Below are 12,606 nucleotides of genomic sequence, written 5' to 3' on the forward strand. Positions count from 1 at the left end.
ACTGTATATACTGTATATATAATACAATTTATATACTATTTTGGTGTGGTGGAAATGAGGGCACAACAGCAGGACACTAAATTAATAATAAATTGATTAAATATTAATATTAAAAATATTTACTTTCACTCTTTGTTTAGATTATCATAGTTGTAATCATTTGTAATACATTGAATTTTGTTTCATACAATTTTCATAGTTTATTTATTTATTTTTTCAACAAAAAATGAACAAAGTTCTGCATTGCCTATTGTTCTTTAGTACGTATATTCTAACAGAGAGTACATTTTCCCATTCTTTTACAGAACAACAGACGGTGGTCTTACTGCCGAGATCCCCTTCCACTTCCAAAACGTATTTCCCAATCCCTGTAGACAACCTGGAGGAAGAGTATCGGATACGCTCCGCCGATGATGGGAAGCTTTTTAGAGAAGAGTACAACGTAAGTCTTACTACATTATTAGAGATGATATTATCTAAAGATATAGAGCCTTACGGATTGAATTAAAAGCAAGAATTCACATATTTGGGTTTTAATACACATGCACTCTGTTTGTGATCTGTAAATTGTCCAAATAAAAAAAACCACATAATTAGATCACATGTATAAACACTGCAGTGCATTATCGTATGTTACCTAACACAGATTACATCACTTAAATAACTGAAAATTCAGCAGTCGTTCTTGTTTTTCTGTGTGATAAGCGGCAACACTCGGCCGGGACATTGTTATTTTGTTTGCTGCTTGTAAAGAAGCTGACGGTGCGGTATTGAGCTGTTATTAACTGGCACTAACACTCCCAATGCATTTGTATGGATCAGCAAATATTCTTTCGCATTTGCTGACTACTTAACGGCTCTCAGCTCCCCCTGAGAATTACTGGAATTGACCCATTCGAGAATGCCCCTCGCTCCTGCTTTTAGACACATGATTCAAGATTCACTCCACTAACAGGCCGATGATTCAAACACACACTGAATGAACCATGTGAATCCGCTGTATATGGAAACAGTGTTTATGCTCAACAATCTTAACAGATTTAAGTAGGATTGGAAGTGGTTGTGTGATTTAAACAATGGGCTATACATACAGGGACAAAGAAAGAGTTATATCGCTCGTTTTCAGCAATAGCAGGATTGTGACTATGGTGGGAATTTAATCAACATGAGCAGTTATGCACAAATACAAAATGTTCTTAGAATCGGCTAGGTGTTAGGTAACAGTTCACTGATTATCATGTTAATGTGTTTAGTTTGTGTTGTTGACAGTCAATACCAGGAGGTTCAATCCAAGGAACATGTGAAGAGGCCAATAAAGAGCAAAACAAGGAGAAGAACAGATATCCAAACATACTACCATGCAAGTACTCTCTCTCTCTCTCCCTCTCTCTGTCTTTCTTTTTCTCTCTCTTCCACTTTTCTCTTAGTTCATCCCTTCAGTCAGAGTGATGCTGAAGTTTATTTGTGTTTATACATGTGTATACTATATGTATAATGTGGTCATGATTCATTGATTCTGTTGATGTTTCCTGTGTGCTTCTTGTCTTGTTCTGTGGCTTCTGTGGTGTTGATATCAAAATGAATTTTGCTCTGCTGCCACCCTCGCATGTCTAATCACAACTTCTCTAATTAAAACTTTCATCACTTTCAGTTCCTTGTGCCCATATTTGTGTAATTTATCTATTTGACTTTAATATTCCAATAATTTTTGCTGGTTATTCTTGTAATTTTTGTGAAAGTTGTGAAAATAATAACTGTTTCCAAACAGTTTTCCCAAACTCTCTCCCTGCCTTCTATTGGTTGGACAAACAGATAGGCCATGCCTTAAACTCACCCCATTGGTTGAGCCAGTGTTGCGGTGTCAAGCTGGTCAGGACACTCAAACAAACAGAGCAATGTTTTGATTTTTTTGAGTGTTCAAGTTTTCTACAAATAGTTGTTTCTGAATATTTAACTGGGATTGGAGAAAGTATTTTAACATTTCTGAATATTCCGGGTTCAGTACCAGTTAAACTCAATCAACAGCATTTGTGGCATAATGTCGATTAACACAAAACCTAATTTGGACTCATCTCTCCTTTTTCTTAAAAAAAGTTAAAAATAAAAAATAAAAAAATTAGGTTACAGTGAGGCACTTTCAATGGAAGTGAATAGGGTCAATGTTTAGGGGGTTCCAAAGGTAGAAATGTGAAGCTTATAATTTAAAAAAAAATGTGTGTGTAGTATATATATATATATATATATATATATATATATATATATATATATATATATATATATATATATATATATATATATAAAGGTTTATTGCATCAGGGTTCCCACACGTCCTGGAAAAAACCTGGAATTGTGCAATTAAGTTTTCCAGTCATGGAGACGCCATGGAAAATGAGAAAAATACCTAAATATCCTGGAAAATACTTATTTGTCCTGGAAAACATTTGAATATAATAAAACTGTTTTATTATTATTATTATTATTATTATTATTATTCCATCACTGCTGTAGTGCTAAATACAAAAACATATGCATTGTAAAATGTACACAATGATGACAATTGGACCACAGATTTTTTTAAATAATTTTTTATTATTATTTCACACCCCAAGGTGGTAGCGTGTTGATGCAGCCTTAACACCTCAGTATTAAAATTAATTTTCAATAATTAAATGATCGTAGTCTATTTATTCGCCGTTATCACATGTAGGCCCTATGGTTTCTGCAATATGGAAAACACAGTTGAATCACTGAATCCAGTCATAAAAATTGACAGGGAATTTGACATATTTGGGATGCAAATGAATGTATGAACGCACAGTTAATTAAATTAAAATCTCAATATGTCCAAGTGTGATTATTAATCCGCAAAAGTGTCATTTAAATAAATATAAAATCTGCATGTGCTGCTTGCTTCAAAATGAATATGTGAAGCCGGACTCTCGTACGCTCATCATGAGCACCACGCGTGCTCTGGTGTGTGTATGTGTGTAGTAGATAACAGTGAGTAGAGCACTCTGAAGCGTGCAGCACATACAGATGATATTTTTTGGTATTTTTGGTGTTTAAAAATCACATCTGGCAAACCGCTTATCCAGAGGTGAGAAACTACAGAAATGCCAAAATTGTAAAAAAAAAAGAAGAAAAGACCACGTTTAAATGAATTAAATAATAATAATATAGTAAAGCCATATCTCACATCTGTGATGTTCTGTTGGTCAGCACTTCACTTGACAAAAATATCTCCAGTGTTGATTAGGATTGTGCTGTGAGGATTTTGTCGTTAAACACTTATAAAAAATGCAATATGTTGAAAAATTTAAATATCAAAAATAATTATATTTGTATTTGATTAGACACCATTTTCGACTAACTATCGAACACAGAATTTAAAAAAATTATAATAAAAAAATAACCCTCCATAAACCACTATTTTAATTACCTCTTTTGTGTTTTTGCTTAAATATTACAACCTTGTGGCACATAAAATATCCTAGAAATGTTCTGGAAAATTGCGCCTTGAAAAGACTGGGAACGCTGTATGTCGTCATAGCAACAAAGTTGTAAAATTGGATATAACGTTACTTAGAAAAGGTTAATAAGCGATTTTGTCACACTAAAATCAAGTTAACACACATGTTGTGTATGTCGTGTGGCTACTCTTTTGAAACGGTGAGTATTTTAGCGTTTACAGATTAACCTCATTCACTTCCATTGTAAGCGTGTCACTGTAACCCAGATTTTTGCTTTTTTAAAGAAAAGAAAAGGCAAGTTTTTTGTTGTTGTAATGATCATTATGCTACAAATGCTGTCGATTGAGCTTGACTTAAATTACTTAGTATTGTTCTTATTTGAACAAAAACACCAAACACAGAAATATGTCCATGGAGGTCTGGGAAGGTGCAATGAAATGTGTTATTTTGTTGCCTCATTTTATTTCTTTCTCATTATCTAGATGATCATTCCAGAGTGGTTCTTACACCAATCGATGTGGTCCCGGGTTCAGATTATGTTAATGCATCATATATTGATGTGAGTGATTTGTTATTTGCATAACAGTCTGAGAATGAAAGTTGAATCTATTGATTGTGTAATTAATTAGAATTAATGTAATGAAACATATTATAATATGTGTTTATTTCTTATCTAAAATGCAGTTTATTTAGGCTATGTATGTAAAACCTTGTGCATTGTTTTTGTCAATATTCCACTGTGGTGTAAATTGTTTCTCAAGTTAAAATTGTGTTAACACATTTTTATAATAATTTGATTGTATCAAATGTATTATCCAATCAAATCTAATTGAATCAAACCAAACAAAATTTGGACTAAAATTCAGATTTTGATTTAAATTTGATGTGATTTGTTTTTGACAAACAACTTTTACAAAATTATATGCATTGCTATGCATTTTTGAATTCATTATTCAAAGTAAAAAGAAATAATAATAATAATTAATAAAAAAAATATATTTAGTTTTTTAACATTTCAGTTTTACACATGATCATAACTTTACTCTTCTTTCTCTCCAGGGTTATACAGATACAAATAAATTCATTGCAGCACAAGGTTAGTGCATCTAAATGTAAATATAGGATTTTGTCTTACATGGTATCACATGCTAGATTTCAGTATCTGTAATCAGACAAAATTATTCTATGTATCCTCATGTGATCAAAACCCCTTTCTGTTTCAGGTCCGAAGCAGGAAACGGTGGCAGATTTCTGGAGAATGATTTGGGAACAGAAATCAGCCACAATTGTAATGCTAACCAATCTGAAGGAGAGAAAAGAGGTGCCTACAACCTTTCTTATTATTATTATTACTATTATTACTATTATTATAGTTCTTTTAGATTTCAGGTCTTTTTTTTTTTACCCTTTGACTGTAAAATCAATGTAACAGCCTCTCATGGCTTATTGCTCTAATAAATGGCGGCAACAGCAATATGAGAAAAGACAATGTTTACATATTTTAAGCATGTTTAAACCAAATTGCAAAGCAATGTTGCAACTTGCTGCATTACTATATACATATTATAATGTAAGTCTATAGAATAAAGCAATCACTGCAGACTCCTGTGGTTGAATAAATAATATACACTTAACATGTTAATGGGTGAAAGTGTCAGTAATGACCCACAAGTGTCATTTCGATCGTCTCATGTTCAGATGTCAATGCTGTTCGGTAACAAATCCGGCAAATGACTCCTCTTTCTCTCCTCTCAATCATGCCTGTAAGCATCTTTAGAGAGCTCAGAGGCAAATCGATAAGACACAGAATGGAGGGAAGATTAAAATCAGCTTTGGGTTGCACTCGGAATCAATGCTTTTAATAATAGTTGATAAAGCGCTCTCTTTTTACTAATTAGCCGGCAAACACTCATTAAGGGAGATTTACTGTCCGCTCTCGCGCTGGATAATGCTGATTGACAGAAAGGCTGCATGAAGACCTTCGGCTGTCTTAAAAGGCACCTTTACTACTCTAATGCACTAATAATGAACTGTTCAATGCTAGAGTTACTCTGGAGGATCGGTTTGTAATGCGTTTGTGTTTATCAGATTTGACCTTGTGTTGGGTTCTCTGTTATTATAATAATGATCAGATTTGCTATTGTAATTGCGAGTCATTTTGATTGATAGAAATCACTTTACACACACACAAAACATATATTTTAACCTATTTCTAAGATTTACACATTTTAATTTGATAACAAAATTGCATTAAATTAAATTGAATAATCTTTAACAGAATTAAAAGAATAAAACTTACATAAATGCATTTAATTTTGTTCATTTAATCTATTCCTATTAGTTGATGAAATCTTGTTATCAAATAAAAATGGGTAAATCTTAAATATGCAATTTAAAAAATAATCAAATAAAATACTTATTTTGTGTGGTGTATCTTCATGCCATATATACCACTGCAAATTAAATGCTGAAATTAATATTTTTAACGAAACGTTCATTGTGGCAGCTGTAATAGTAATCTTTATAATTGTTTTGATTGATTTTGAAGCCCCAAGTTATACTAATATATCATATATTAATAATGCATTGCATAATGCTTAACAGATCATAAATGACGTTCACATAGTTTGAAATGTCATGAAACTTAGATTCACACATTTATACATGTATAATAATTTTTTCTCTTTAGGATAAGTGTTATCAGTATTGGCCTGATCAGGGATGCTGGACGTATGGTAGTGTGCGTGTTGCTGTAGAAGACTTCACTGTACTGGTGGACTACACCATACGCAAGTTCTGTGTGCAGTATGTAAGTCTGAATACACTGAAGTCTTTAAACATTGTCTGTTTTGATGTTATGCATGCTGTGTTCCTGGGACAAAATAATAATAATAATAATAATATATGTATATTTTCATGTCCAAAATCTTTTTACAAATGAAGGGTCCCACATTTTATAAGGTGCCTTTAACTACTATGTACTAACTTTAAAATACATACATTACAATGTATTTATTGTGTACCTACATGTTGTTCTGCAAATATCTTACAAGATGCACACTTGCTGCTACTGAGGTTGAGGTACAGGTAAGTTTAGGAGTAGGGTTAAGGAAAGGATTGGGGTAGGGTTAGGTTTAGGGCAGGGCTGGACTGGGAAGAGATTTTACATAGCAACTGGCCAAAAAGTTGAGTTGTACTTGTCTGCGTATCGCGGCACCGTTTTGTGGTCCGTTCTGCATAACGCGGCGGTTCATGCTAGCTTATCGCGGCCCGTTTCGCGGCCGACCCAACAGCCTGCTTGGTTCTCCCGATGGCCAGTCTGCCCCTGATCGGCTCCAAAGTGCGTCGGCCCACCGGGAAAATGCCTGATATGCCAGATTACCAGTCCAGCCCTGGGTTAGCGGTAAGGTTATAGGAAATTCCGGGTTCAATAGAAGTTCAGCTCAGGCGACAGCATTTGTGGCATAATGTTGATTACCAGACAAATGTCTTCTGATGTGTCCCTCCTTTTGTCTTTTAAAAAAAATAAATAAATAAATAAAGGTTACAGTGAGGTACTTGCAATGGAATTGAATGTGGCCAATTTGTGGAGGGTTTAAAGGCAGAAATATGAAGCTTATCATTTTATAAAAGCACCTGCATTCATTCTTTGTTAAAACTAATCTGTTATTTGAACTGTAAAATTGTTTATATTGTCATTTTACAGTCAGAAGAGACTTATTTTAAACGGTAGTATAGGTATAAAATTAAGTAAAGTCTTTATGTAAAGAAAATGTATAGTCAGATTACTTCTTTTAACTTAAAACATCCCTCATTGATAGGCCCAGGGTAGGGATCTTTGTCTCCTCAGGTGTGAATTACAATCAATATTCATGATAGTTCATGCATCCTCGCATATGACATTTCTAACACTAAAAGTGTCTTACAAAAGTTCAATTACTATTTCAATCATTAGGGCTTTAGGGTTTTTGCGATTTTATCACACTAATTTCATGTTTACACTCTTGTCTTGTGCTTATACTTTTGATACAGTGAGTATTTGAACATATATGGATTGGCCCCATTCACTTCCATTGTAAGTGCCTCACCATATATTAAAAGAAAAGGAGGGGCAAGTCAAAATACATTTTTAATTAATCAATATTATGTCACAGATGCTGTCGCTTGAGTTTAACTTGTCTTGAACCTGTAATATTCCTTTAACAGTGTAACTACAGATCTAATTAAATTAAGGGACTTTAAATGTACTGCAAATACAATGCAACAACACATGTACATAATAAGTGCATTATATAAAATTCTTAAATACATAATAGTTAAAGACACTTAATATAAAGTGGGTCCAAAAGAAGATTGTTAGGTTGAAGCACTTTGAAATTGAGTTTTCAAACCAAAACGAATTTGGTCAGCTTGACCTTGACCTTATTGTGATGAACTACACCTGTGTACATTTGGAGGGGATCTGACTTCATGCATCCATTCAATCAGATTAAAACCATTTCTATCTGGAAGACCTACAGACTGAGATTACATTTATTTGATGAATATAAAACAGAAAAGTAATGTCTCTCTTTGGCGTGGCTTGGCATTCCGAAGTTGCAGTACTCGGAACCGTCATATCCTGCCGGAGATAGGAGGCAGGGGCGAGGAGCCTACCCCCATACAGGATGGGACTCAACTGGTGGTGGAGGTTGCCGCATTAGCACACTGAAACAGCAATGTGATAGATTGTGAGACTTATAAAGCAATGGCTTACATGTGATTGGCTAGGGGTTACCTAGCTATTTGTGTAATGATGTACAGCTGCTAGTCTTCCCGCTAGAACTACGCTGCGCTTACATTTCTTGGTTAAAAGGTGAAGTTTGTTATGGGAAATCTCTAGCGTCATTTTTTGCAGATGCCAGTTGGTTTGGTGTTTTCTATTTAATTTAAGGGGCCACTGTACATGCAAAAATCAAGTTTTCCAGGATATGTACCCTTCAAAGTTATAGTACATTACAAAGTTTTTATGTCATTCTATGATGTGTTCTAAGCAGTGTGTTTGTGATTTCCGCTCATATACAGTTTGTTCAAGTTTTTATGTGTGTATATATTTTCCTTCCTGTGCCATCTCACTCTCGCCTCACTCTGTGTCCACCGCAGCAGGCCAGTGATGGCTCAAAAAACCCCCGTCTTGTCACACAGCTCCACTTCACCAGCTGGCCTGACTTCGGCGTCCCCTTCTCCCCCATTGGCATGCTCAAGTTCCTGAAGAAAGTGAAGCAGGTGAATCCCTCGTACGCTGGGCCCATCGTGGTGCACTGCAGGTAGGATGGCTTTCAACCTAAATTAAATGGCTGTTGTACTTTTAACAGAGACATATTTGACAGTATAATATCATTCCATCATTACACCTTCTCAGGAGCCCAGACATCTAAAGTGCCAAACTTCTCACTTTCAGCAAAGAGCAACAATAACTCTCACATTTCAATTGAAACTTTCAGAAAAAGGACAAATTTTACATAACTTCCATCTCATTATATTTGCAACCTCACTGACCCTTTGCGTGAGTCTGGGGATGTCTGTCACGCATGCATAATGTATTTTATCTGACAATGACATACATTATTCAGAACGATTAGCATGTGATTTGAGTTAGGTGAACTGGGGTCTTTTCTTTCTGCTGATTGGTCAGATACATAATGTAAATTAATGTAGGTCAATGCCCGGGTTTCATAAGACACAATGGCCCGTCTGTTTTCCACGTCATTAGTGTACGTGTTATAGTCTTGACCGTTTACCCTCTTCCCGTGTCCTAAACAACCAAATGCAGCATCAGCGATACTAAACACTTCAGTTCAAGTGAAAGCCCCATTGACTGTGTCTTGGGGATGTATTGGGTTTGCATATTTGTCTTGTTGACCACTGGTGCCCTCTAGTGCCAGCATTTGCAATTAAAAGCACAATATTTTGCCAGTTATTTACTCACCCTCATGATATCCCATGCATGTATGACTTTCTTTCTTCAGAAGAACACATTTGAAGAAAAATAGAAAAATATCTCATCTCAGTAGGTCCTTAAAACACAAGTGGACAGTGAGCCGACATTTGAAGCGCCAAAAATCACAGACAGTCAGCATAAATGTCATCCATACGACTCGATGCGTCTTCTAAAGCGCAACAGTCGCTTTTGGTGAGAAAAAGAATATTTACTTTTTAATAATAGTATTTTAAGGACCTACTGAGACATATTCACGTTTTCTGAATTGTGTTACAACCCATAGCATACGATCATGCTTGTTTAATCATTTATTTTCGAAGAATGGACCACTAATGACTGGAAGTCTTTTATGTCTAACAGGAAACAGTAATGCAACCTATATTACTTCTGTAATGTAATGCACATCCAAGTGAAACTTTAGTAAATTCTTGAAAAAATGTAGGATGGGACTATCCATTAAAATGGTCTCTATATGACAGATGGGTGAAAAATAAGATGGCTCTAAATAAAATAATTTTTTGTCCACAAATCATGCACATTAAGATCAGTAACATGCATAAAAACAGGGTGAAATTTTTCTCTTGTTATACGTCTAAAACAAATCTTCACTTTCACTGCTATTTGCATTTATTCAGATAAAATTAGTTTATAAAAGCTAAAATACTTAATGAAAGCTGTTTTTTGTTATGTTCATAATTGTGCAAAAAATACAAATCTGACGAACATAATTACGTGAATATTAAGGGATCGTCTAATCTTATGTCAAACAGGACTTTCCCTCGTTAATTTCAACCTATCGCACATTCTTGATTTTCTTTTTTTTTATCCCTTTTTCTCCCAATTTGGAATGCCCAATTCACACTATTTAGTAGGTCCTCATCAGGGCTGGACTGGTAATCTGGCATACCGGGCATTTTCCTGGAGGGCCGACGCACTTTGGGGCTGGTCAGGGGCGGACTGGCCATCGGGAGAACCGAGCGGGCCAGTGGGTTGCCCGCGAAATGGGCTGAATGGGCCGCGTTAAGTTAAAATGAGCCGCTTCGTTATCGCAGCAGTGAACCTACCCGCCCACTCAACAACTTTTGCTATTTAAAATCACGGCCCGATTTATCTTCCCAGTCCAGCCCTAGTCCTCGTGGTGGCATGGTTACTCACCTCAATCCTGGTGGCAGAGGACAAGCCTAAGATGCCTCCGCTCCTGAGACCGTCAATGTAAAATGACACAGACAAACTTTTTTCTTTTGCACAATAATGCCAGGAAATGTGCAGTTTTGATTACATGATAAACATGAGTCAAATTATGAAGTCTGTTTGTGCTGTCTCTCTGCCAGTGCTGGGGTGGGCAGGACAGGAACTTTCATAGTCATCGATGCTATGATTGACATGATGTACACAGAACAGAAGGTGGACGTGTTCGGTTTCGTGTCACGGATACGAGAGCAAAGATCACAGCTCATTCAGACAGACGTGAGTAAAATGAAAAGCAATGTAAGCACACAATGACAAGGGGATGTCAAGCTCTAAAAAGGACAAGATTTTGGAACCAGCCAATGAAATGTCCATATCGGTTGATCTTAGGCACAATCCGTCGTGTGGTGGAATGTGTCCTTACACACACAAAACCATCTTACAGCTGAAATACTTATTTCACATCCAAAAAGCTTGATGTTATACACATTTGAAGGTTTCCTGAACATGAGATCATGGTTTGTATCCCTCTCAATATATGTGTGTGCATTGCAGTTACAGTACTCATTTATCTATCAAGCTCTGCTGGAGTATTTCCTATATGGAGACACAGAGCTGGACGTGTCTTCTCTAGAGGGACACCTGGATAAACTGCACAACACCTGTGCTCCACTGGACCGTGTGGGCCTGGAGGAGGAGTTTAAGGTGAGAGAGGAGATTTACTGACACTAATGGAACATAAATGCATTAACAACACGGATGCTTGCTTGACTGTCATTTTTAACGCTGGTTTTAATGCAGAAACTGACGAACATGCGCATCATGAAGGAAAACATGAGGACGGGCAACCTGCCGGCCAACATGAAGAAAAACAGAGTGCTTCAGATTATCCCATGTGAGTTTAACATGATTTGCATTCATCAACGTGAAAGACTCTGGTTACAACAGTCAGAGAAGAAATCATGGCTTGGTCAAAGGGGTTGGGGGGGGGGGTGGCATTTTTGTCCCATCTGCTTACATTTTTGCAAAATATTAAAGGCTGTTTACATTAATATCATATGGGTAATAACATTGAACTGAGCACCCCAAACCATTCATGGTGGCACCCAATTTAGGAAACACTGCCCTGGATTTTGCTTGTGCCCCTTCTGAAATTTCAGTCACCCCCTGGACCAACAACAAAACACAATCAAGGGAGACCAACCCAAGCATAATTATTAAGGAGGAACACCCGATGCTCCGACAAAGAGATAAAGAGTTGCCCACCCTAAAGATCAAAATACCACGCCAAAAGATCACATACATGCACCCCCTATGGAGGAAATGGTGTTTAAGTCCAAATTATGTACATGCATTATGACTTACATCAAAACAAGATCTTAAAAAAAACACTCTCTTAATTTACAAAGTGATGTTGATTTAGGACTAGATACAAAACAGAATGCATATGTTTTCTGTCAAGCCAGCATAAAGTACTTATAGATTGCAATAATACGCAACAATATTATATAATATGCAGTAATGTAGAATTGTATTCTGTTTAACAAGCATCTGCCAATCGATTAAATCTGTTTGCAGGCCAATATACTGTATATCAAAGCTGTATACTGTAGCTGAGCTATATATTTCTATTTAAATTGAGGTCACTTATTTGTACTCTATTAAAGGGATATTTCACCCAAAAATACAAATTATGTCATTATTTACTCACCCTCATATTGTTCCACACCTGTATGACTGTCTGTATATAATGACTTTTTTTGGGTGAACTGTCCCTTTTAGAGTTTCTGTCAGATACTTGCTGTTACACTTCATGGCTTTGTTTACAAGGAAGTTAATCAGAAATCTCTCCTCCTTCTCCTCTTCTGCTTGTGTCTACTTGTAATGGCGAGACATTTCGTTCAAAACATCAGAGGTTTTATGTTCAGTGTCTCACAGCAGGGACCAATAAGATCATTTAGATTTCTC

The 12,606-nt window shown here is 36.0% G+C and overlaps 1 protein-coding gene across 5 annotated transcripts in view; it reads left to right on the top strand.

Annotated features, from left to right (window-relative positions):
* LOC127633207 (receptor-type tyrosine-protein phosphatase epsilon-like) overlaps window positions 1-12,606 on the top strand; it is a 96,852-nt gene that overhangs the window by 79,058 nt on the left and 5,188 nt on the right. For all 5 annotated transcript variants that reach the window (XM_052112126.1, XM_052112129.1, XM_052112127.1 and 2 more), the window contains 10 exons: window positions 306-442; window positions 1,270-1,360; window positions 3,953-4,029; window positions 4,530-4,566; window positions 4,694-4,791; window positions 6,160-6,279; window positions 8,613-8,776; window positions 10,782-10,917; window positions 11,194-11,343; window positions 11,440-11,533. In XM_052112126.1, the coding sequence (XP_051968086.1) occupies window positions 306-442; window positions 1,270-1,360; window positions 3,953-4,029; window positions 4,530-4,566; window positions 4,694-4,791; window positions 6,160-6,279; window positions 8,613-8,776; window positions 10,782-10,917; window positions 11,194-11,343; window positions 11,440-11,533 (1,104 nt within the window). The remainder of the gene's footprint in view (window positions 1-305; window positions 443-1,269; window positions 1,361-3,952; window positions 4,030-4,529; window positions 4,567-4,693; window positions 4,792-6,159; window positions 6,280-8,612; window positions 8,777-10,781; window positions 10,918-11,193; window positions 11,344-11,439; window positions 11,534-12,606) is intronic.

Source organism: Xyrauchen texanus, chromosome 40 (genome assembly GCF_025860055.1).
Source record: "Xyrauchen texanus isolate HMW12.3.18 chromosome 40, RBS_HiC_50CHRs, whole genome shotgun sequence".
Taxonomy (NCBI): domain Eukaryota; kingdom Metazoa; phylum Chordata; class Actinopteri; order Cypriniformes; family Catostomidae; genus Xyrauchen; species Xyrauchen texanus.